Raw genomic sequence first — 25865 nt, forward strand, 5'->3', positions numbered from 1 at the left:
TCCTATTTCTTTCTACAATTACCTTTGTGGCAAACGATACTGGTGTTATAGTCTCAGTGGTGATACTTAGTTTCCATTTGCTGCGAATTCTGGATTGAATACTGATTCGATTTTAAAATACTAATTAAGCAGTAACAAAAAAGACATTGTAGCTGCATACATCTAGATTACTTGGGACGAAACATTCTGTATTTATAGAAAATAAACCCCCTCAAACAAAGAAAATAACAGGAAACAAGAAATCCCAACCAAATCCCAAATCAAGAAACTAACCAACCAGACAGACAGGAGAAATCTCAGAGCAAACATGAACTTCTGTGGCACAGTTTTGGGCGGAGCACGCAGGTGATTTTCAATGGCTTTTACTACCACTGACCCAAATAGCCAGATGTCCACTTAGTCCTCACTGCCTGGCCTCCGTTTTGAACCCCACAGCTTCCTTCTCTTATCCGGCCCCCACCACCCCCGCCCCCACCACGGGAAAGCCTTGCGGCATTCAATGTGCTCCAGGAGAACTGGCCGTGCACGGGTCTCCTGCAAGAGTTCTATGCTCCGAAGTTATCGTTCCCGTCCCCCAGACCAAACTATTTTCAAAGTAGGTATGTTTTCAAAGTATTAGCCAGGGATCTTATTCAACTTAAGAAAGGTCAACGAATACTCCCTGAGCATCTACTAAGTGCCAGGTGAGGGTGTGTGTGGATGGGGAAGGGCGTGCGTGAGATCCAGCCCCTGCCCTGGCGGAGCTGAAAATTCGCTGGGGAGGCCACCCGGAGGGGGCAATGTCTGAAATCTCAGGAGGGAACAACAGAGTTCGGCTTGGAAAGGTCGGGACAGGCTTGCAATGGACGCAACACTGGCTCTCTGAGAAGCTTTTGTCCTTTGAATAAATTATATTAACTTTTGTGGGCCCTGAAATGGTGGGTTATTTCGAGTCCCCTGCCTGGTTCTGGGCCAACAATGAGAAGGAGGTTTGATGGCCTGACATTTTTTTCCCTGGAACACGCCGGCTCCTTGTTGGGGAGGACCCGCCGCCTCCTCCCACCGGTGAGATGGGCTCGGGGGCGTGTGTGGCCCTGCACACACCCGTGAGCCCACCTGCTGGATTCCTGCCCTTCCCCAAGCTCAGTGTCACTTCCTCAGAGACATCCCCTGACCGCTCCCCACGGTCTGGGGTGCCCTCCCCTCCCGCCACCACAACCTGATTTCAACAGAGAGATGCAGGGCTTGGCTGTTCCAGGTTTTCTTACTCGGCTGTGTGTTCACTTTCTTACAACTTAAAAATCGACCATGAAAGCAGGGGCTTTGCTTTCTTTGTTTGCCTCTGTAGCCTCAGTGCCTGATAAATAATGGTATTTGATAACTATTTGCTGAAAGAATTAATGAATAATAATACACTGATGCAACCTCATCTCTTCCCCTGTTTCTTCATCTCTGGTCCACTTGTTGGCTTTGTGGGGAGGGATAAATGGCTTTAGAAATAGAATTAATTTCAGGTTGATTCAATCGATCAAAAATACTTATACTTGGGTTCAGTATGACAACTGGCAAATTTGTATAGTTTTTCCCACCTTGGCTCCTGGGGAGACTTCTAAGTGTAGAGTGTGTCTTTCCAGCAAAACCAGTAAATCGCACAGCCTGGCACAGATAGGCACTCCCCCTGCCCACCCTCTTTCCCTCCGCTTATATTTATTAAGCACATATTATGTACCAGGCCTGTGCAGGACACTGGAGGAAGAAATGGACAAGGGCTCTGCCCTTATGGAGCAAAGTCAGGGGGAGAAACAGTTCAGTGCTACCTCCAGCACAACACAGACAGGCAAGGAGCACCGGCCTGAGGTGCTGGGCCGGGCCTGGGGCCAGTGGGCAAGGCAGTTTTGCCTGAGCAAATCTGAGGTGGAGTCTGAAGGGGAAATAGGAGTACCCTGGGGGTTGAGAGGGGATTGGTGGCAATGTTGGCAAAGAGAGGTCCAGGCCGAGGGAAAAGCAAGTGCAAAGGCCAGGAGGTGAGAGCAAACCTGGTGCATTTGCAAACCAGAAGTTCAGTTTTGCTAGAGGCCACCGATGGATTCCACACCAGGGAACTACTGGGGCTTCTAACTCAACACTGAGACCAGGAGAGCTGGCGGGTAGGGAGGGCACTGGTTGCGCTTCAGGAAATGGCTGGGATATCAGCTCCAGCGCAGTAAGACTCTACAGACTTTGTTCGCAGTCGGAGACCCGGGACAGAACACAGATTCTTAATAACTACTTGTTGAGTGAATGAATGGAGCGCCCCAAAGATGACCTCAGCCATCTCCTCTGGCGTCACCAAGCCCCACCCAATCACAGACCAGCAGGCAGCAGGGAGGCCTCTGCCCCCACCCCCCCCACCCTCCAGGGTGTCTGGCCTGCCCTCCAGCCTCCCACAGAGGACATGTCTTGTAGGTTTCAGAGAGTATAGTAGCATGACTCGGAAATTCAGTTCTTAAGGTCAGAGGCATGCAGCTGAGGGACGGATGATCTGTCCAGCCATCTGGCGAGTCAGGACAGGATGGACAAGAGCAGGGACCAGAGTCCTAATGCCCAGCCTGGCAGGCCAGCAGAGAGTAACTCTGGCTCCACAGCATTACTGGTCATCTATTACATCACCTGGTGCCTCACTGCCAAACCTGCTATTGAAGATTAATAAGCAGCACTGTCTCACCTGGAAGTTCTATTTCCTGGCATATTTGGGGCGGGACTTTTAAATCCAAGTCTAGCTCTTCTCCTGGTACCGTGCACTGGCTAGATGCTGCTGTCTCTCCCAGGGAAGGCTAATGGGCCAGTATGTCCGAGATACCCTGGCAGGATGCTGTCAAGAGTGGACACCACATTTGGCCTGCACACACGTTTACTATCCTAAATAAGGTCCCGTTACCTCTTCCTGGGCCCAGTGCATCTCGTTTCCCTGTTTCTGCCTCTCGTCCCTTCACCCAGCAGCCAGAGGGACATTTTAAAAATGCAAATCTGATTGCATCTTTCCCCAGCCCACACAGTTCAGTGGTTCCCCACAGTCCTGTAGATGAGGGCCTGCAGGGCTCTGCACGGAACGGCCCTCCGGCATCTCCAACTGTAGCTCTCTCTCCTCGTCCCTGGTGGGTTGTTTCCAGTTCCTCAAATGAAATATGTGCTTCCTGGGCCCAGGACCTTAGCACATGCTCTTCCTGATAACTTCTTCTCCTTCTTCACTTAGGGGTATAAATGTCCCTTCCTCCAGGAAGTCTTCCCATCTTCCAGACTCTGTAGGCCGGCTGTTATCTGGCTCCCATGGTGCCTTGGACTTCGGTCCTGTAACATGCAGCTCACTGGGAATCCACTCAATGGTGTGTCTTCCCCACTAGAATGTGAACTAAAGAGGCCTCATCGAGTGTGTCCTGTTCTCCACTACATTTCTCATGTCTGCATATAGTAGGTGGTCATTAAATATGTGTCCAGTGAACGAATAAGTACTCAGATCCTGAACAGCTTGGAACAACTTTACCAATAAAACAAGAGGCAGAGAAAAATAGAAACATAACAGTTTCTATTCACTGAATTCAGTGATTTCAAACCTCACTGAAATTCTGAGCCATATGCCCTTCCTCACCCTGGAGGCCTGATTTCATCTTACGGGCTCATATATGGTGGTTAGGCGCCAGTTAACTCTTCAGAACTACTTTCTAGCTTAGTTTAGAGAAATCTGGGCCTTTCTCTCAGGCGCCACCATAAAGCGCAAACCAGAGCCTCAGAGCCATCCAAATTAAGTCAAGGCGCGCTGCCGGCCCGCCTGCCCGAGGCCCGTGTTTCTCTGCAGAGACGGGAAGCCCCCCCCCCGCCCAGCCGCTTGCTGGGCGAGAGGGGCCTGGAGCCTTCATCCGTTGCGCCTCAACCTGTTTTATTTTCTCCCCCCACCCCCGCCCCAGGGACAAACAATATTTCAGTAAAGGAAATATGAGTAATGGAAAGAAAGAGAAAAAAATAAACATATCAAAATGGGCAGTGTCCCCTGGGCCACTGCTTTTAAAGAAAACAAGGAGAGTAGATTTGGAGAGATTTCAGCGACCCTGCTAAAAGGAGAAAAATAATCAAGCTGGCCCTTCCCTTCCAGGCTGAATTCCTCTCCTCTCTCTTGACATAGAAAGAAAAGGCTACCCCGGACCAGGCGCCCTTGCACTCTGGCGTGCCTCAGGGTCCCCTAGGGAGCCTCCCGAGGCCGCAGGTGGCAGCCCCCACCCAGACCCCATGTTTACAGCACTGACGACTCTGCAAACCTAGACATGCGATGATGGGGTTGGGGGGAGCTAGGCAACCCAGTGTTGTGTGTCCATGCAGTGTAACCCTACGCAGCACTACAAGTGGGGGTGTAGACCTATGTTTGTTAATGAGGAAAAAATCCTAATGTATTGAACAAAGTCCGGTTACAAATGACCAGACTGTTGAGCCGTATATAATATATGTCGTAAAATGAGCCATTTGCTCAGGCTGACCTAGCAGTGGGGACAATCTCAGAGCAGGATTCTGAGCATGTGCAGACAAATGCTGCTGCGAGCGAGGATGACTGAAGACGCAGGCGCCTACGAGCAGATAAAATTCCGTTGTGACGCTCGCCCTGTGGAAAGAGGCCCTTCCGCAGGAAGAAAGGCAAGTCTGGTCTATTTTTGCAACAGCATTTCAAGTGGTTAGTGGACTTATTTCCTGTGGTTCCCAGGAATCCTGCAGCAGGCTCTCAGGAGGATGTTGGTGATAGGGAACAGGGACTTCATGAGTGAGAATCAATAATTATCTCTATATTTGCTTTACTTTTTTCTATAAATATAATCTAAGGGGAAAACACGTCCTTTAGAAGAGCAAAGGTCATGATGACAGAGAGCAGAACGGGACAGGAAAGTAAGTCTCCCAGTGTGCGCCGAGCTCCTCGGTCGCAATTGTACGAGCTGAAGGCGGATTTATTCCCTCGGCCCTTCCCTCCCTCATACCCTCAGCAGAGGGCGGATCGATTCCCGGTGCCAGGCACAGTTTAGGGGCTGGGGAGCCCATGGTGGCTAAACACTGTCTGCCCTCCAGGCGCTTCCAGTCTAGTGAGGGAGACAGACGTCACCTTCACACAGGGGCGGATCTTTAATTCTTTTCCAATGATGGGACGGTGACAACTGGTAGGGAGGCAGCCGTGTGGATCACAGAGGATCCGGATCCGGATCCGGATCCGAATCCGAGAGGAGACAGGCGTGGCTGGAATGCAGTGGGCAACAGGAGGGAGTGGGGGGAGGTAAGGCCAGACCACACCACACGGGGCCTTGTAGGCCATGGTCAGGGTTTATGGGAAATGGAAAGCCACAGGTTTTAAAAAACGGAGTGACCAATCTGATGAAGGTTTTTAAACATCGCTCTGGCTTTGCGTATAGCAATGAGTGGCCAAGTCGGGGGTGGGGGGAAGAATAAAAAGAGGGACTAGTTCAGAATTTAAGCCAGGAACTGATGGGGGGCTGCACTGATGTTGACAGTGGGTGATGAGTACATAAATCTGAAAACCCGGAACCAGAGTCCAAGGGCTCAGTTTTGGGAAGTTAGAGAAACTTGGATGAGTTAAAAACACTGGGACCAGGCTGAGACGAGGGAGGCACTTGCTTTGGATGCAAAATTTACTCAGAAATCAGGATGAATAATATTTCAATGTAGTATTTTTTTAAAGTCAAATTTCATGCAAGAAAAATCTGTGAAGAACAAAATATCAATTTTTAAAAGATTTTATGTATTTATTTTTAGAGAGAGGGGAAGGGAGGAAGAGAGGGAGAGAAACATCAATGTATGGTTGCCTCTTGCATGCCCCCTACTGGGGACCTGCCTGCAACCCAGGCATGTGCCCTGACTGGGAATTGAACCAGCGACCCTCTGGTTCACAGGCTGGCACTCAATCCACTAAGCCACAACAGCCAGAGCAAAATATCAATTTTTTTTAAAGACAGAATCAGTAACAGTGCTGGGCCAAGCCACATAAGGAGCCTGAAGCACAAGGAAAAAATAAGCAGTATTCAGAAATTTTATATTTCGTTCCTTTCCTCACTCTTGCCCTGGCTAGCTGACCTTCCCCACCTAGAAAACAGAGGCAACCATGTAACCCTCTGCTCTGAAAGCAGATACTATGGAAAGGAAGCCGATGACATAAATTATCACAAATCTTTTCTCCTTATTCTGGAGACTCTGAAACAGAAGTTGCAGAACAGTTGCTCCATAAATATTTCTGATGATAATGTTAATGGCTAGAATTTATCAGGCTCTTACTGTGTCAGGTACTTTGCCAAGAGCTATTAAATACAATGATCTCATTTGAGCCTTACAACAATCCTGTGCGGTGGGTGTTCTGTTACCCCTGTTTCACTATGCCTGGTATGTACTCAGTTAGCATTTAGTAAATAAAGGAAGAAAGAGAGGATGGGTCAAGAGGAGGGAAACCAAGAGAAAAAAAGTGGCAGGCCCCGCATTATGGGGATAGCCAGTCATCCCAGCCCCTTTCTTTGGAAACGCAGTTCTCCAACAAGCACCATTCACCAAACTCAAAAGGATCTGGTGAAGATGGAAAATAACCTTAAATATCACCTGTTTCTGTGAGGATTATTTTTGGTTATTTTTTTAACCCAACAGCTTTTCTAAGCACAGTTCTCGAGCTTGCTCATCCCCAAACACAGGCTGAGCAGTTACTATGTGCCAGATGGCGACCCAGGGGCTGACCCGTGACAGGAGCAGAACAAACCTGTGTGTGTGTGTGTGTGTGTGTGTGTGTGTGTGTGTGTGTGGTGTATTGGAGTGAGACTGACAATAATAAGCAAACAAACACACAAATGAAGTCACAAATTACCATAAATGAAATCATCATTTCTCATAAATATTACACAAGAAACACATTTTGGTCTGTGATAGAGGACAGAGAAGTGATGAGAACTACCCCAGATGCAGTGGGTCCGACATGATTAGACCCAGGGAAGCCCATAATAGTCATGCTGCTGAAACTGCTATGCCAGCCCCTGCCAGTGTGGTGCAGTTGGTTGGGTGTCATCCACAAACCAAATGGTTGCCAGTTCAATTCCCAGTCAGGGCACATGCCTCAGTTATGGGTTCACCTGGTCTGTTTCTCTCCCTGTTTTTCTCCCTCCCTTCCTCTCTCCAAAATGCAAAATAAAAACAAAAGAAAAAATGCTGTGCTAAAAATCTTTGAAAATCAAAGCAAACTCCCTACAGTGTGTGAAATTTTATAACTCCTTTTGAGGAGCACTTTTGAAAAGCAGCACCCATTTAATTTGTTCATTTATTTTTACATGAACGGACCTATAGAAAAGTTCTTTGCCATCGAGGGTTCGAGAATACATCCTGGAAACATTGGGAAATGTTCTGTCTGCCCAGCCCCCGGGCCCATCTAGACGTCCAGATTTATCAAATTCCAGAGGGGCCCCTTGAACCTGACAACCCCAAGGAGGAGCCAAGGAATGCAGGACCTTTAGAAGACGAGAGGAATTATGTGCAAAAACATGGCAGCCAGAGAAGTTAGAAGTCACTCTAACATTTCTCCATCCTTTTGTTGCCTAATCTGCTTTCAAGAGCCAATAGTGAAGGAATTCTCCATTTTTCAAACCACCCCACCCAGTCGAGGGTGCTTTGATCTGGGAAACATGAGAGAGGAGTACTGGACAGTGGGGGATGTTAATGGCTTTGAAAGGTCAGTTGGAGGAAAAGCATGTGGAGTTGAAACCAAGCTTTGAGCTACCTGCCAAGGTTAAAGAAAATGGCTGAGAGAGGCCACGGCTGACGGATGAGTGCACTGTCACAGGTATCGGTACCTACCTACTCTTGTGACTGTTCTGATAAATGCCTTCTTTTCTTCAATGGGCACCTTCCTGGACATGCTAGACACCCACGGCAGATATTTCTTAGTTTAGCTTCTTGGACACAAGCTTTCAACTCACTTCCAAGCTCTTTCATCCCTTGTCAAACAGCAGTCCTTTCTCAGACCCCATGGTCATGTTCTCTTGCTCCATCTCCTTCCCATAAAACACACCTGGCTCGCGCCAACAGCTGGGCTGTGTGCAGACGTGTATGCGGACTACCAAGGAGCGGGTCACAGGGCTGCGTGAGCCATCAGGCGTGCTGACACAGGGCAAACAGTGTGAATGGGAGCACAGTCCCTTTTGGACTTTTCACATCAGGTCGAAGACAGTTGGCAAGTAAAACAAAGCTCCAAAAATAGCCCAAGTCCTTAAAAAGAAGAATGTAAAAGGAAACGAGCTTTATACTATCCTGAAGTAGGCTCTGCAAAAACTAGTCACTGGGAGGCTGGCTCTGGAGCAGGTGACCGTTTTCTTCCTGCCCTTTGGCTGTGATTTTCACTGGGTCCCTTTGCAAACCCCAGGCCCTGCCCCACGCAGGACTCCCGCCGCCTGCTGGACATCTCTGCAGGAATGTAGCTCCCGGGCAGAGCTGGGGCCTCGGTGGCCCACTTTCAAGGACCAGAATAGACCTGACTTGTGGAATGAGCTCCATGGAGTTTACATTCCTCTTTTGTATCCAAGCACCTCAAACACAAACTGCATGCTGGGACTACTAACCATTCTTCCAGAGACGGCTGGATAGCATCTGTCTGGAAGAAATGTGAGTTTTGTCCTTTTTATTATGTAATGTTTTGAGTGAGCCTGGGACCCTTGAAACATGAGGCTGCCCTACAGAGGGATGACATGATAAACTGACGTCTCAGGACTGAGGATTTTACTCTTGGCTAAACCACAGATTTGCTTTGATAAGCTGTCCAGCCTCTGCATCACAGTTCTCTGGGCTAGAGAAAAAGGGAAAGTGTGCATCTACCCACATAACAGAAGGAAGAGCAGATAAAAAAATGATTATGAAGTAGTTAATGTAGTGTCTACCCAAACGGCACTCGGAGATGCTTGTTTACTCATAAAATGCTTTGTAAAGGCCCAATTGCTATAAAAATGTAAACAACCAACACACTAAAACACAGGCTCTTATTAACAACAATACCTTCTGTTTCCTAAACACTCACTGTGCACAAGGCCCTTCCAGGCCTTGGTCTATTCTTTCCTCACGACACGGTGACCAGATCTGTTCCCGTAACAGCTTCATTTTACAGATGGGGCAGCTGAGGATTGGAAACAGTAAGTGATTCGCCTGGTCACATAAGTAGTTAATGAACCAGCAGAAGCTAGGACACTCAGGCTGTGAGAACTTGCCTTTTCCTGGGGCTTCCAACCTAGCAGGACCATTCGCTCAGTCCCCGGGCAGTGGTCTCTGGCCCGGACCCAGCCCCTTCACCAGCAATGGCAAGTGACTCACCTGTGACAAAGGTTAGGATGGACTCACAACACGAGGCTGGGTCCCGGGGGAAGCGGCAGAGTGGCAATCAAGCAGCCACTGGACAGCTGTGAACGAGAACAGGTCTGTGCCCAGGTAGGACCCAGCAAAGACTCTATTCAACAAAAGCAAGCATCTCCTTCAGAACACTGTCTGCAGGGCTTCACAAGGTATGGAGGCTGGTGGGGCCAAGGGAACAGAGAATCTAAGGGTTACTCAGTCCAGTGGGATTTTTCTTCTCTTTCCCATGTTTCTGGGCAATTAAAATAATGAACTCTAGAATCAGACAACCCTCTCTTCAGATCTCGGCTCTAACATTCATTTACCTACTTTTGGACTATTTTTGGAAAGATGCGCCTTTCCCCCAAAATTTGGGAGGGGAGGGGGGTGCATCTTATAGTCCAAATGTAGCTTGCCTGGCTTACTGGGGTTGTGGGGGCAGTGGTGGAGTGGGGTCACAGGAAGCAGGAGCAGAGTTGCTGCTGCATTTTCCTCCCAAATTTGGCGGCGGTGGGGCGGGGGGCAGGGGTCCATCTTATAGCCCGAAAAATACCGTAGCTGTGTGACCTTAGAGAAATTATTCCCCTGAGCCTCCTCCGGTCCTTAGATGGAAAATGGGGAATAAAAAAGCAAATGCCTTAAGTTCAGTTCAAGACAGTGTCCCTATTCCTCCCATTAAACTTTGGGACATTAAACCAGCTAGGGCAAATGATTGACTAGAAAATTTTATTCTATTCATTTACCTCCCAGGCTAAAAACAAAGAAAAGAAAAGTATGCCTACCTAACAGAATTTCTTTGAGGATTAAGTAAAGTAATGTATGAAAACACGTAGGACTATACCTGGTACATAGTAAATGCTTGGGAAAAGGTTACTATTTTATTATTTATGGACTGATTTTATTATTTATGGGTATGCCCAAAGTAGGCTATTGCAAAATAGAAAGTAGAACAAGCCCTTCTCTTGCCAAAGAGACTGACTTTGAAGAAGCCTAATTTTCTGCATCAGGAAATAAGGGGGGCAGGGGGAAGACCCAGTAAACACACCATCTTCCCTATGAACCGGACAGTGTGCAGACTCCGAGAAGGAAAAGTCCCTGCCGGGCTGGTTCTAGAGGCTGTAACCTGTACGACAGTTGAAAGGTTGTGGAGACAACACATCAGTAAGAGAAGGTTAGAAGGCAGGGTGAGTGCTGCTGGAGCCTCTGCAGAATCCCTTTGGCATTTGGCTCGAAGCCCTGGGGCTTTGAAGCATCAGCCTGCAGGAAGGGCATTTCTGTCTAAGATGCACTCAGGGCTTCAGGATGCCTGGGAGCCTGCAGGATGCTCTGGACCCGGATGTAGCATTAAAGTTCAGGCAGAAGAGAGCACGCCACTGCACCAGGGAGCACACTGTTTTTCCTTTAGGACTGGAGGCTCTTTTCTCTAAACACTTGGAGAAAATTATTTCCCCAAGAAATTATTTCCCCGAGGGGAAAGAATTCCTGACCTCCAATTGAATAATGCTCAATGAGAGGAAGTGTTCTGAGGGTAGAAAAGCCAGACTGCAGAGAATTAAAGATTCAGAATCAAGGGAAGAAATAAAGGGTACCGGAGGAGCTCCTTAGTGAGGGGCAGGAGGGTCATCTGCTCACATTTTCTACTCTTCGTTAAGGAGAATGACAGCTAAGGCTGGGATGGAGCTTCTGGGTGACCACTTCCGGCCAGCTGCGCTGGCTCCAGGCTTCTAGGCTCCTCTTTTTGGAAGCAGAAAGCATGGCTCGATGAGCCAGCTGTGGCTGGAGTGCTAACTCCTCAAAGGCAGACACTGGTTTCTGCCACAGATCCAGATTCCCTTTTCTGAAGAGCCTTGGGGAGCCATGTATTCTGGAATCCAGAATTTGGGGGATTTTAGAAAGGCGGTATGGTACATATAGTGTACGTTATGGAACGTCTCCAGTGGGGTCTGGGGTAGTATCCTCTAATCGAACCCATTACTAATTCTGCACTAGATTATATAAATGTTCACACTAAGTGGAATAAGTCAAGATTTTAGTCGCAGGGCAGTTTGGGTCAGGTTTCGCCACCGTTTGAATTATGAGAGAGTTCCACTGTTTGAAGCCTTTGGTGTTTTATAATTGTGGGTTAGAGATTTCAGGCCTTCCTTTTCCCTTTTCCTTTTCTTTTTTAAATTTCTAGGGCATCTGCAGATACTGAGTAGAGGTGGTTGGTATTCTAGGGTATGACATATTGATCTCCTGCAAATAATATTTGATTCTGGAAGCCAGGGGACAGTTTATTATCAGTGACTTGGGGAATTGTTTAGAATTAGAAAGCTTCAGAATGAAAGAAGAGGTGACAAAGACTATTGAACCCTAGGTTCTCTATCATCCTGGACAGTAACACACGAAAACCGATGACGTATACTGAGCACTGGTCACTAATGAACAAAGTCAGCACCCAAGCAAACGAGACGAGAACATCATTACACATAAGTGATAAAGAACGTTTCTAACCTACATATAGAAAATGGTATTTTTCCAATATTGCCAACATATTACTAAATGTTTAAAATCAAGTTTCCTCAATCCAAAACTGATAGCACAGGTGGATAAAACTAAACAGTATGCTACATAGAGGATGTTAACCAAACTAACATCTATTGAATGCTTATTAAGTTATCAAGCACTGGGCTCAGTCATCACTTTATACATATTGTCATTTAACACTTAAAGCGATTCTGCACAGCAGCTACTGCTCTGGAACCCCCTCTGCAGATGAGGGAACTGAGACTCTAAGACTAACTTGCTAGCAAGTGTCTGGCCGGGGCTCAAAGCTGAGATTAGTAGTGCGTTGGTAAACCAGCTATCAGAGAAAAAAAAGAAAAGAAAAGGGTTGGGGGAAGGTGGGAGGGAAAGGGAAAGGAAAAGTAGAAATAGAGGGGGAAAAGCCCTGATTTATACTATTTGTCAATTTCTGTGGTGTTCAATAGTCTCACTAGGGCTGATCTCGAGCAGGCTCCTAAAAGTCCAGCATGTTTACATAACTGGCTTTCCCAAACTGTAGGGGCCATCTCCTGTGCACATCATTATCAAGTGCACCCCACGGCCACACCCACAGTTTACTGCCAACTTTAGGAGGTGAGATTTCAGCTGCTGGAACAGGGCTGGCTGGGGAACAGCCTGCCAAGATGCCATCCTCGGCCAGTCAGCCGTGGCTACATTCCTGCCTCAGATCTGTTTCCCATCACCGAGGGCAGAGCAGAGGGAAGGGAGAGAGAGGACACACTGCCTCCCTTTCTTCAGGCAAGCGTTCCTTCCCCAGAGGGGAAGGCCTCCCCAACCTGACACTCTGGGCAGAAATCACAAAATCTGGACTATTTTTTCCAGACCACACAAACTTTGTCTTGGTCAGATAAGAAGGTGTTAGACTTGAGACCAAAGGATCTGACACCTTCCTTTAGATTTTTGATTTCCATAATATTTCTTTCAAAGAAGTAAGGAAGTAAGCATCTTCTACAAGATAAAAACCAGGTTTGAACCTACTTTTAACCAAAGGTAGAATATTCTAGCCTAATTTTAACACAGTTAAAATAGATTTAGGCTCATGGCTTAGTTTCTCTATTAATACCCGAGAATTAAGTCTCCTGACAGAGTTTCCACTAGGGATCCTGAGAAAGAACTAGTCTGGTACTCAGTCGATGAATACCAACAGGACATATTATGTACAGGAATTTGCCTAGTCCTGGGTCCAGAGTTTCCTAGGTGGGGAAAAAGGCATAACCCAGAGTCTCAGAGACCAATGGAGGAGATACCTATGTAAGCGTAGTTAAATTATATCCATTCACTCATTCAACAAATATTTATCAAGTGCCTATTAGGTAACAGGCATTTTTCCAGACACCAGGACACCATGGTGAGCAAGACATTGATTTATACCATCACAAAGCTGATAGCACAGTCATGAAGAGAGACATTAATTAAATAATCCAAAGAACGAATGTGTGATTAAAAACTGAAGTAAGAACTCTGAGGAAATGTTAAATGGTCCTTTGAGGACTGGAGGAACCTGACACAATTGAGGAAGTCAGGAAAGGCTTCCTTGAGGATTTGGCAAGTGAACTAAGACTGGCAGAAAGAGCAAGAAAGAACTGGGTGAGTGGGTAGGGAGAAGGTGAAGAGGAACAGCACTCTAGAGAGAGGGAATGGTGTGGGTAAAGGTCCGGGGAGGGGGTGGGGGGGGTGGTGGACAGAGGCAGTGGCTTCCAGGAAATGGAAGGCTAGTTTGGAGAGAGAGTGTGGCGGGAGATGAGGCAGATCGGGAGCCAGGGCTGGACCTCACAGGGCCCTGCAGTTGTCAGGGCCTTGGTCCCATCCCAGAGCAACGAGAAACCTTGGAGGGCTTCAGCAGGGACTGTGCAGGCTGACTCCCAGTGCTGCACTAGACACAGGGTGGCCATGGAAGCATTAGGGAATCAACTCATCTAAGCCAGCATGTGTGGTGTGGAAGAAGAGAGGGAGGAGAGGCCTGGGGGATGTGTCCAAACAGGCTTTCTGGAGGAGAAAATACCTGAGATAAATTTTTGAGGGGTGAGTATGATTTAGCCAGCCTGGGGTAGAAGGGTGGAGGGAAAGAGAGAGAAAGAATGCTGCTGGGTGTGAGGCTGTGGGGGACTACAAGAAAAACCGGTCAGGAAGGGAAAAGGCAGCAGGGCCAGGCCTCCCAGCTCCCTGTGGAGTCTGGATTCCATTTGTCCTGAGGGCAGAAGGAAACCCAGTGACACAGTCAGAGAGCTTTGGCAAGAGAGTGATGATCCAATTCATGAGCTACAAAGGTCACACACGGCAGGGTCAAAAGGGGATTAAGAGGGAGCCCCACTGGAGGAGAGAGACCACTGCTGCCGCAGCAGCTGCCCCGGAGAGAGGTGTTGTGCCTGCACCAGAGCAGCCACAATAGGAATGCAGAAGACTATTTCTGGAGGCATTAAAAAGGTACAATCGAAAGGGTTTTGTCACCAGTGGGATGGCTGGGAGTGATTTCTATGCTACCAAAGAACAGCCTGAACAAAATGGATTCTTCATTTGTGTTGTCTTGCCTTTTGACCTGATACGTGGTCAATTTTTTTTAATTTTATTTTAATCATTGTTCAAGTACAGTTTTCTGTCTTTTATTCTCATTCCAGCCCACCCACCCACCCCTCCCCACCTCCCTCCCATCCCCCCCCCCCCGACGCTAGTTTTTGTCCATGTGCCTTTATACTTGTTCCTGTAAACCCTTCCCCTTTTCCCCTGAAATTCCCTCCCCTCTCCCCTCTCCCCTCTGGTCATTGTCAGCCTGTTCTCTATTTCAGTGTCTTTGGCTTTATTTTGCTTATTGTTTAGGTTCCTGCTAAAGGTAAGATCATATGGTATTTGTCTTTCACCACCTGGCTTATTTCGCTTAGCATAATGCTTTCCAGTTCCGTCCAAGCTGTCACAAAGGGTAGGAGCTCCTTCTTTCTTTCTGCTGCATAGAATTCCATTGTGTAAATATACCATAGTTTTTTGATCCATTCATTTACTGATGGGCACCTAGGTTGCTTCCAGCACTTGGCTATTGTAAATTGTGCTGCTATGGACATTGGGGTGCATAGGTTCTTTTGGATTGGTGTTTCAGGATTCTTAGGATATAATCCCAGCAGTGGAATTGCTGGGTCAAAAGGCAGATCCATTTTTAGTTTTCTGAGGAAATTCCATACTGTTTCCTATAGTGGTTGTACCATTCTGCAATCCCACCAACAGTGCACTAGAGTTCCTTTTTCTCCACAACCTCTCCAGCACTTGTTGTTTGTTGCTTTGTTTATGATAGCCATTCTGACTGGTGTGAAATGGTATCTCATTATGGTTTTAATTTGCATCTCTCTGATAGCTAGCAATATTGAGCATCTTTTCATGTGCTCTGGATCTCCAGGTGTCCTTGAGAAGAATGGGGCTGGTTGACTGTTGGGTGCCGAGTTCTCCTATGCTCATTCATCGAGCTTGTTAATGTGTATTTCAGTCTTCTATTGTCATGTTTTTGTCTGTTTGCTCTGCTATTTATGGCAGAAATGTATTAAAATCTTTATCATTGTGGATTTGTCAATTTTTGTTTTATGCATTTTGAGGCCATGTCATTGTTACATAAGCTTTGACATGTTATATCTTTATATGGTTCCACTTATCACTATGCAGGGATCTCTTACCCTTGATCAATCTTTCTGCCTTAGACCTACTTTATATGATGTTAATATGGCCACATTAACTTTTAGTTTGTTGTTAACATTTGGTATCTATTTCTCACCCTTTTGCTTTTAACCTCTGCATCCTTGCATTTTAAACGTGTCTCTTATAATCAGAGTAGAGATGAAAATTTTAAAACCCAGTAGCTAGTAAATATAGCCCATTTACATTTATTGTAATTATAAATATTTTGGATTTATTTCTACCACCTAATTTTGAACAATTTTTAAACTTTTTTTCTCTTTTTCTAGATTCTTGTAAATACAGTTTTGTTTATTTTGTCTCATTTCCCTTATCTCTACCAGTTGCTGGTTGGAATTAAAAAATTCTATATGTTTGCTTTTAGTATTTACCCTTAATATTTAACATGCATTCTGACTTAACAAGATCTAGGTTAATTAACATCTGTAAGGAATACTTAAGCTTTGAGGTGATGGCATTCAAAGAGACAGGGGGCAAGGACTTACAGCATATTTGGAACCAAAGTTGAAGCCTATTTTACATATGCTGGATTTGAGGACACATATCTAATGCTCACCTTAACAGATACCTATACATCTACCTTCAGTGGCCTTACACACTTTGCAAAATATCTCCTTCCATGAGTATTCTGTATTGCAGTGACAGAGGTTAAAAGCAAAACAGAAAAATTAACATCAGTGTTTGCCTTCCCTTGATTCTTAGAACTGTAAGTCTTCCCTTCTGGCCTCATCACCAGGCCAAAATGAGCACAGAGGTCTCCTACATATAACTGGCTTCACAAATGTCACTTCATAACTGTGAATAAGCTGAGCACTGAGCCTCAAATGGTGACCTTTGCCTTCTTCTTTTCTCTGCTGTCTTGGTGGCTTGAATGATGGGGCTAGGGGGAGGCTTAGCTAATTTCTGCCAAATGTGAAAGGAAATAAAAAGTTCTATTTTCATACCAATTGAAAAATTATCTTAAATTAAGCCTTCAATCACAGTTGACCTAGACCACATCAGGCTTGACTAGCTCAATATAACCAGGTACTCCTGTCTCCTCCAGGTCAAGTCCATTTTTATTCTCTCCAAGTGCTGTGATGACTGTTGAGCCCGCTTAGCCCTTCAGACAACTCTGAGGCAGGCAGGTGGCAAAGGAGCGAGTGACACTCGCAGGGCCTCAGAGCCAGTCAGTGCGGGCAAGGGGCTGCGCAGCGCCGCCCACTGCACCACACTGAACCATGACGACTGTGATCCTGGACAAGAGTGTACACTTAACATCCTGCTCATGTGTCAGAGTTCACCTTCTCTTCCACAAGCTGCAGCAGACAAACTATGTCAGCCTTAACACGGGTGTCCCAACAGGCTTGGTGTTCTCCTCACTTTGGTGTCACTGATAAGACGAGAAAGTCTTCAGGTTTTCCCAAGATTTCAGAGGGTTGGGCTTAGTACTCAACGATGACATAAAGGTCACTGGGCTGGATCTCTTCCATCTCCCAGCGTGCGCGCGTGCGCTTGGACACACACACACACACACACACACACACACACACACGGGAGTGGGAAGAGAGAACCCCCTCCCCTGACAGCCAACAAAAAGATAATAATCACAAGAAGCACAGCTTATAAATTTCTACTATGCTTAGTGCTTGATTTCATGTAGTTAATGGATTCATTTATTAGAGCAATTTGTGTAAATCCCCAAGGGCCTGCTAAGACTGCTGCCTAATAGGTTCATCATGTCACGGACTTCCTTCATTCCCATCCTCTAATAAACATGGCATTTGCAAGGAACTGTGTAATAAAGAATAATAATAATAATAATAATGGCTTTTCGTGCCTCTGGGTTTTCCTTTGACAACAAAAGGAAAGTTTTAAAGTCTCACGTGATGCATAAATGCTGCTTCCACAGTCTACCACTTTCACATTGACTCAAGGCTTATTTTCAGGAGTCGACCCATCCCCTTTAGGTGTCCCGGTATGGGTCTGCACGGGAGGGTGACGGAGGCAATCTGACGCCAGCACAACCACCCCATCCCTGACCATTTTACTGCGGGGAGCAGGCAGAGAGCAGAGTCGTGGCCTTGTGTAACTGCAGGTGGCCTCTGGCGAAGGCGGTTTAAATGGGGAGAGCCTGCAGGGACAATGTCCAGGAACGGGAGCATCAGGACAATCCTGGCCAGAGCTGGTGCCTCCAACCTCATCCAGCCTACCTGTGCATTGGTTCCCCTCCACACCAACAGATGGGAGCCAGAATGCCAACAGACAGAACCAAATTCATGCCCGACACTTAGAAATGTCTTAATGGAGACTCCCCACCGATGCTGGATCCAGAAAGGAGGCTGTCCCTGACGTGCACAATCGGGGGCACATGGGACCTCCACTGGAGAAAACCCAGGGACAAGAAGAAACAAATTTCTACCCACTGAAGACTGACACTACGAACGGTTATTTGTACGGTTAAATGGCAGCCACTAGTACATAATTATTACTTCCTGCACAAAATTAAGGATGTAGTTTAATAAGTGGTTGGAGAAAATTGATCAAACAAAAGACACTGATTATCTTTTAGTTGTATTTTAAGGAAGGACGATCTTGTACGTTAATGGAGAGGTGATGGGTGAAGAGATCCATGTTTGGAAGAACTGAATTGCTTTACATCAGAAGGGATCCTGAAGAAGGGGAGTGAGAGGGAGATTGGGAGGCTGGGTGGGAAAAGGGCTAAGTAGAGACCAAATGAGAGAGACAGAGAGAGAGGGAGGGGAAGAGAGAGGTGGACACACAGACTTGGGGGCTTATGGATGAAAGAGGAGGGTTTGGAAGAAAGCATAAGGGTTTGGGAAGAAAATGCAGTGTGCTGAGCAAGGCAAATGCTGTCGTCTGCTGTGTGAAGTGGGTGCAAACACAGTTCCTACCTGTCGGTGTGTGTGTGAAAAGAGTGGGACAGAGTTTGCCATGTGGAGAGAGGGCATTTGGGGTGGTTGGACTTTACATATAGTTTGTATGGCACAAGCAGAATTCTCTTTGGATGTCCTTGGAGGGGTCTCAGATGACAGTCGGAACTGGGGATGGTGTGACTGGCCCGTGTGACTGGCCTGTGTGACTGCCAGAGGGGAGAGATGTACCAGAGACATTAACATGCCTGGAGCAGAGGAAACAACACAAATCCTAATTCCAAAGTCACCAGGACAAATTATGCAAATTGTTGCCTTCATTTAGAGCAGAATTAATTTCTGTGGAGTAGCTCCAGAGGCTGTTCTGGGGATGGAGGGTCAGGTGGATGGTGAGTGTGCAGAAAGCAGCAGGCTGGCTAGCCTTCCATGACATTCACAGGGCTCATTAACGCCTAGTGGCCTGGGTTCTCCTGGGGAGGAGGAGATGCTGGGTCCCACCCTGAGGCTGGCATGTGGGCCAAGGCCAGCGTTGTTGGTGGTGGTAATTACCAACATCTGGGTCACAAATAAATAACTTAATTTGTGGCTGAAACCACAGGTAGTACCAAACCCTACATACCACATTTTCCTATACGTACATACCTATGATAAACTTTAATTTATAAATGAGGCACAGTAGGAGATTAACAACAATAACTAATAATAAAACAGAACAAGTATAACAATATACTGTAATAAGAGTTAGGTAAATGTCTTTGGGGCCATCATGAAGTAAAATAAGGGTTCCTTGAACACAAGCACCGTGATTCTGCAACAATCTGATAACCGAGACGGCTCAGTGCAAACAGGTGAAACAGTGTGAATGTGCTGGATGAGGGGACATTCGTGTCCCAGGCGGGAAGGAGCAGGACGCTGGGAGGTTCTGTCGGGCTGCTCAGAGCACTGCACAGTTTAAAACTTGGGGGTTGTTCTGGAATTTTTCTTTTGGTATTTTCAGACCACGGTTGACCATGGTAACTGAAATCACAGAAAGGGAAACCGTGGCTGGAGGGGTGGAGAACTGCTGCAACACCACAGTATCAGTGAGGTCGCTGCACTTTTCCTGGTGATTGAGGGCAAGTTAGGGCTTTGTTTCAACAGACGCGTCTGGAGGCTCAGCTCCATCACTTACTAGCTGTTGACCTTCGACACCACTGCGCATCTCTAAGTTTTGGCTTCATTTTATTAAAAAACAAAACAAAACAGGGATACTATTAATGCCTGTCTCAAAGGGGTACAGTGAAGATTACATGAATTAACTTGTAGCCCAGAATACATTAATGATGATGGTCATTATTAGTATAAGGCCACTTGATAACCAATGCGACAATCAGTATCTACTCACCCTTGTGAAGGTCCCGTGTTGGTGGCCTGGTCTCTTGACCTCTGCCTTACTGTTGTGGTCACCCAGCACATCATTCTCCTAAACGGTGGGGACATGCAGATGCTTTTTAATGCTTGGAGGTATAATCGATACTTTTTTGCTCTAGTACATTGTAAATTTGCATGCAGTGGGCAGAAACAACATTAGAGGATTATAATATGCAATATAGTGGTTTCTGAGTCATAATAAGTATGTCTCATTAGACAATAATTAGGCTGAAGATGGCCTTGGGACAAGAGACACCTTCTCTGTGACATGGGATATGTGAGCTGTGGAAGCAGGCAATGACTGACACAGCCTTCACAAGGTGTCTCAGAAAACTTCCCGTGGTTCTGTGCCTGCCCTTTAAAAACCCCGCCGAACACCCCCGTGTGCCGTTTCCCAGTGCCGGCTGCATTCCCACCAGCAAACCCAGAATTTTCCTCCAGAGGCGAGCCCACAGCTATCCTTGTCGTGGGGGCCCAGGGGGGCCCCGTGCGAGTCTGCCAGGTCTCGAGGGCCCGGGTCCTCTGCGCTGCCTCTGCACCTGGGCCTGGCAGCGCCCAGTCCAAACAGTGGGAGGGGGGAGGGCAAAACCTCAGTGCCGGCCTCTCGCCTTTTGTGGGTTTCAGCCGGACCCTGGGTGTTATTTTAGGGCAACTTCGGTATTTAATTTGAGGATGTGTGTGGATCAGAAGGAGGGACCAACACATTATTTTTTTTCCCTTGGCCAAATGATTAAATTTAAAGTTCTAAAAAACGCACAGCTTGATCCAAAGCTGTGTCCAATTGGGAAATGAGAAATGCCCGACAATCCCTCCCATGCCGGGCCATCCTCCCTTAACCGCCGGCCACCACGCAGGGCCCGCACTGTGGGCATCCCCTGGCCAGTCGGTGGTTCCAGGCCAACCAGAGCCCTGCACCCCGAGGCTCTCTTTCCCTTCTTGAAAGCGTGCCTTGAACCTTTGCTAGAAGAACATTCTACAGGTTTGTTTGATTTCTTACAGCCGTGAAAACACCCTAACCAGCAGCCGCTGAGCCATGGCTGAAGGGGAAGTCACCACGTTCACAGCCCTGACCGAGAAGTTTAATCTGCCTCTGGAGAATTACAAGAAGCCCAAACTTCTCTACTGCAGCAATGGGGGCCACTTTCTGAGGATCCTTCCAGATGGTACAGTGGATGGAACAAGGGACAAGAGCGACCAGCACAGTAAGCACCCATCTCCTTGGAGCCCCTCACCTTTTTGGCACCTTCCTTAGTCAAGGGTGGGGGAAGGGAGGGTGTCTGAATCCTGGTGCCCTCTTCTCCAGGGTCCTATTCAGGCATGACACTCTGGGAGGTGGGGTGTTATAAATGTGGGAAGGGTCTGGGTGTGGAAAAGAGACTTGTGAGAGCCACTGCTGACCTAAAGGGGATTCTGTTGACTTACACAACTGCTTTGAGACCAGAGGTGGCAGCCAGTGTTTAATTGTTCAGATTTCTGTTGCACGTGAGTGGTCTGGCCCCTGAGGCTAGTCAGGGTCCCGTTTGCTCGATGAGGGGCAGAGCTGTGTGGGACAGGGGCGACAAAACTTCTACCGATACGCGGGCTCAGGTTCAAGTTTCCTGACTCTCCAGGTTACCTTTCCACTGGGCTTGATTTGTGACATCCTAGTTCAGATTGGAGTCTTACAGGTCATAACTCATGTAGCTTCCACTCCGCACGTCCTGCAGACGTGGCTGTGGTAGCCGTGAGGGGTGAGGTCCTCTAGACCTTATAGAAACTGGAGAGCAGGGGCAACTCCAGCCGAAAGCTGAATATCACTTCTGGGCTCTCCTGCCAGCCCAGCTCTCAGATGGCGGTGTTGGCAGACTCAGTTAAAACTTCAGAGAAAAGAATCTACTTGACTATCAAAGAATAAAAATGTCTTCCTTCTGCTTCAGTGCTCTGGGGTTGGTGTGTGCCGAGGTTAGGTGCCAGGTCCCACTGCCATGCTGTCTGGAGCTCCCTGAGTTGCCCTGAAGCGTCAGCTGTTGTAGAGAAGCCAAAAGTCATATCTGATCCGTGCTAGGAGGATGAAAGACCCAAGCCTGTCACGAGCGGGGAGAAGGAAAGTGGGAATGAAATGAGGAGACACAAGGCTGTGGCTCTCATCTCCAGTCAGGGCTCCTGCGGAGGGCTGAGGGTGAGGCTTACAGCTGCAGGGTTAGATGTGTTGGGCCTCGTTTTGATGGCTTGTCTTCAAATGGACCTTCTGAATGCCTGGTACTCTGTGAAAAATAGGCACCAGAGCGAGGCAAAAAATAATCTATTTAGCACGTCAACTGTACATAAGCAATGTTTACTGCAAATAAATCACCTTAGATCGTAGTCTGTTGTGTGAGGCAAGCCACGCAATTTGTGTGATCTGTCCCACTCCACACAGGGAACAAGCTTTAATTTCTCCAAGGTTTGAAACATCTCTAATAAGTTCCATCAGTTTTCTGAACTGACAGGAATGCTCTCTGGTCCTCGGAATCTCAGGGGAAAGACAGTCTTGGGGATGTGCTCCTCGGGGCTAAGCTAGCTCTCTCGGGAAACTTGGAATTCTGGGGTAACAAGAGGTAACAATGACAATGTCCAAGTAATGGAATTTCTGTGCAAATGGCATGTGTCTTCATTGTCATCATTCCATCATCAACATATAAATCGTGGTCTGGGTAGGTAGGTAATACTGGGACTTCTGAGTAGTGCTGAGGACTTGGCCGCCTCACCGAAGATATCAGGGACCCTTGGAATGCAGGCAGCCTTAGGGGGGTGGGCGAGGAGGTCTGCGTGCAAGTGATGCTGGATGAATGATTTGCCAAGTGAACTTGGGAGAGCTACGGAAACTTTCTGGTCTCACTCTTCTCACTTATACAATAATATTACCTGCCTCACAGGTTTCTTGAGAAGACTAAGTGAGATAATGTAGAGAAAAATCTGGGCACTGTCCCTTGGCCCAGAGTAAGCACATGTTGGTTAACATTGCTATTGTTGACATCGCTGTTGTCACTGTCATCACCACAAAGATGAATGCATATTCCACCCAGCACACAGAATAGAGTTAGTGCTTAGGACCTTCCCTAGTTTTTTCTCTTTGATAACTGCCTTCCAGGAAGGCCAGGGCGCCTAGCTTCAGCTTTTGATTCAATGCTTCTTGGGCAACATTCAGAGTTAGTGTGTTGGCCTCTGTACTTATTCTAGAACCGGCTGAAAACAAGGGTCCGGGAGGGAGAAATCAGAGTAAGTGCAATGAGTGAGCAGAAGTCCATCCCTGTGCCTGCCAGTGCCAGGAGGACTACATAAGCCCCACGCCCTCTGGAGTCGGGGGCCAGAGATGAGGGGTCGGAAAGCCTGAGTTCACATTCCTGTGCTGCCGCTTTCTAACTGGAGCTACAACCGACCGTTACCATCCTCTCCGTTTTGCATGAAGTGCTCTGCAGAAGCAGCCTCAAGCCTCCAGCCCCGTGACCTTCCGATCATCCTCTCCTATCTGGAACTGTGGGTGTCTCCAGTGCTCCCAACTGTCTGTCCTTATGGAAAATATTGAGACTCAGTTACCCCACCTGTGGAATGGCAGTCAGAACACTGCCATGTGTACTGGACAACACTGAAAACCCATGAGATCCCGCAGCCAAGGGGACTCCTTGGCTTGGATGCACCCACTGAATGTGGTTCTGTTGCCCTCTTCTGCTCAGTGACGGTACTGCCACAACCCTTCTCAATTTCAAGGATGATTCAGAAACATAATCAACCTGGACAGGCATGGAGTGGACGATCCCTGACTGACTGATTCCCTGATCACTGGTTTGAGCATGATCAGGTACAGAGCCATACTCTTAAGACGTCCTTCAGGAAGAATTATTTCTAAAAGCCAATCTAATATTTACAGAAATCTACATAAATCATTCAAGATGGAACTGTATGACTGCCAGCTCTGCAATGCAAACAAAACAAAACAAAACAAAATAAAACAAAACAAAAAACTTCTTTCACAGCTTATCTTTGTCCCCTGGGCAAAACTGGGAAGTTTTCAAAATTGGTCTCCTCCCTCCAGGACAAGTTCCCAAGCACCTAACAGGAGGCCTCTGGGGAGTGGCGCACACCTGCAAGGGCTGCTTGCGCACAGGCTTTGTAGTGTGGCTCTGAGTAAGATGTGTGCACTGATGGGACTTCCTGCCCTTCGCAGCTCCTCCCACTGCAGCGGCACTGCCAGCCGGGAGCTTGTTCCGTGCCGCCTCGAAAAGGCCAGGCCAAGGCAGAGAGCAGGAGCTGCAGGCTGTGAGAAGGGGCTTGGGGGCCTGTTGTGAGAAGATCCCTGTCGACTCCCAGGGCCTTTCCTCTGGGCGAAGGGTAAACGAGATGTCACAGGGAGAGGGAGGACTCTGGAAGAGGAACAGCTGCAGGAAAGATGGCCATTTGAGGAGTGTGCCAGGCGGCTCTCCTTGGAGTTGGACTCCCACATTTGTTTGTGTGATTCTTTAATGCCTATCTCCCACCACGAGCTCCCTGTGGATGGGGACCCAGAGCCCAGCACTGTAACTGCTGCGGCTAACACTGTGCCCGGCAGTTGGTATGCTGTCTGATGAACATTAATTTGATGAGTGAATGAATCATATTGCTGGCAGGTAAATCCAACTTCAACAGTATAGTAAGTAGATACCAGTGGAGCACCTGGATGCTCCAGGCTCTGACTGGACACTTACATTTCTGCCTAGCTACAGCCCCGTGCGGTTACAAATGATCGTCACTCTGTGAACACTGAGCTAACAGGGCATGTGACCGGCAAGTGACTGGGAAATCCCTGCACAGAATCCCCGGCTGCTTCTTCCAAGACCAGAGCTCTCTCCATATCCCACCACTGCCCCCGACAGCAGCACCGTGGCTGTGGTTTTGCCCCACAAGGGGATTAAATAAACACACTGGTTCACGGAGCCTGTCGTGGGGGTCAGATGGACAAGGGCACAGGTCCCATCACCACTTACTTGTTCCAAGTCACCGTGGGGAAGTTACCTCCCCTCCATGTGCCTCAGCTTCCTTGTTTTAAAAGTAAGGATGACGAAACCATCAACAAAACAAAAAGACAACCCACTGAATGGGAGAATATATTCACCAATGATATATCTGATAAAGGGTAGAGATCCAAAATATACAAGAAACTCATATACTTCAAGAACCAAAACAAACAAATAAATAATTTGATTAAAAGAATGGGCAGAGGACATGAAAAGACACTTCTCCAAAGAGGACATACAGATGGCCAATAGACATATGGAAAGATGCTCGACATCACTAATCATCAGAGAAATGCAAATTAAAACCACACTGAGATACCATCTCATATCAACCAGAATGGCTATTATGAAAAAATTAACAGATACCACATGTTGATTAGGATGTGGAGAAAAACGAACCCTTGTGTGCTGTCGGGGGGACTTCAAATTGGTGCAGCCACTGTGGAAACAGTATTGAGACTCCTCAAAAAACTAAAAATAGATATACCAGCAATTCCACCTCCAGATACTTATCCAAAGGGGGAAAAAAGCTCTACTTCAAAACAATATGTGCACCCCTCTGTTCATCACAGCATTGTTTACAATAGCAAAGGCAACCCAGGTGTCCATCGGTAGATGAATGGATAAAGATGTGGCACTTATATCCTATAGAATATTACGCAGCAATAAAAAGGAATGAAATATTGCCATTTGTGACAACATAGATGGATCTAGAAAGTATTGAGCTAAATGAAATAAATCAGATAGAGAAAGGCAAATACTATATGGTTTCCATTATGTGTGGAACCTAAAAAGAAAACAAAGGAACCAAAACAAAACAAAACCAAACAAAACAGACTCCTTGAAACAGAGACCAAAGGGATGGTTAGCAGAAGAGTGGAGGATGGGGGATGGGTGAAGAGGTAAAGGGGAATGTAATCATGATACTATGGTAAGTTCACACGGGGACAGGTGATGACTAGAGTTAGTGGGATGATCACATTGCAAGGTATAAAAATGTTGGATT

The 25865-nt window shown here is 47.1% G+C and overlaps 1 protein-coding gene and 1 pseudogene across 6 annotated transcripts in view; both read left to right on the top strand.

Annotated features, from left to right (window-relative positions):
- The window catches only part of FGF1 (fibroblast growth factor 1), a 92383-nt gene that overhangs the window by 50144 nt on the left and 16374 nt on the right, over positions 1 to 25865 (top strand). For 5 of the 6 annotated variants that reach the window (XM_045826742.1, XM_045826740.1, XM_045826744.1 and 2 more), the window contains one exon: positions 20850 to 21052. In XM_045826742.1, the coding sequence (XP_045682698.1) occupies positions 20884 to 21052 (169 nt within the window). In that variant the 5' untranslated portion in view covers positions 20850 to 20883. Of the gene's footprint in view, positions 1 to 14297; positions 14320 to 20849; positions 21053 to 25865 lie in introns of those variants that run through there. The other variant, XM_045826745.1, reaches the window with a different exon arrangement.
- LOC123813315 lies at positions 9987 to 10110 on the top strand (annotated as a pseudogene).

The sequence above is a fragment of the Phyllostomus hastatus genome, unplaced genomic scaffold, assembly GCF_019186645.2.
Source record: "Phyllostomus hastatus isolate PE091 unplaced genomic scaffold, TTU_PhHast_1.1 phas_contig_150, whole genome shotgun sequence".
NCBI classification, from domain to species: domain Eukaryota; kingdom Metazoa; phylum Chordata; class Mammalia; order Chiroptera; family Phyllostomidae; genus Phyllostomus; species Phyllostomus hastatus.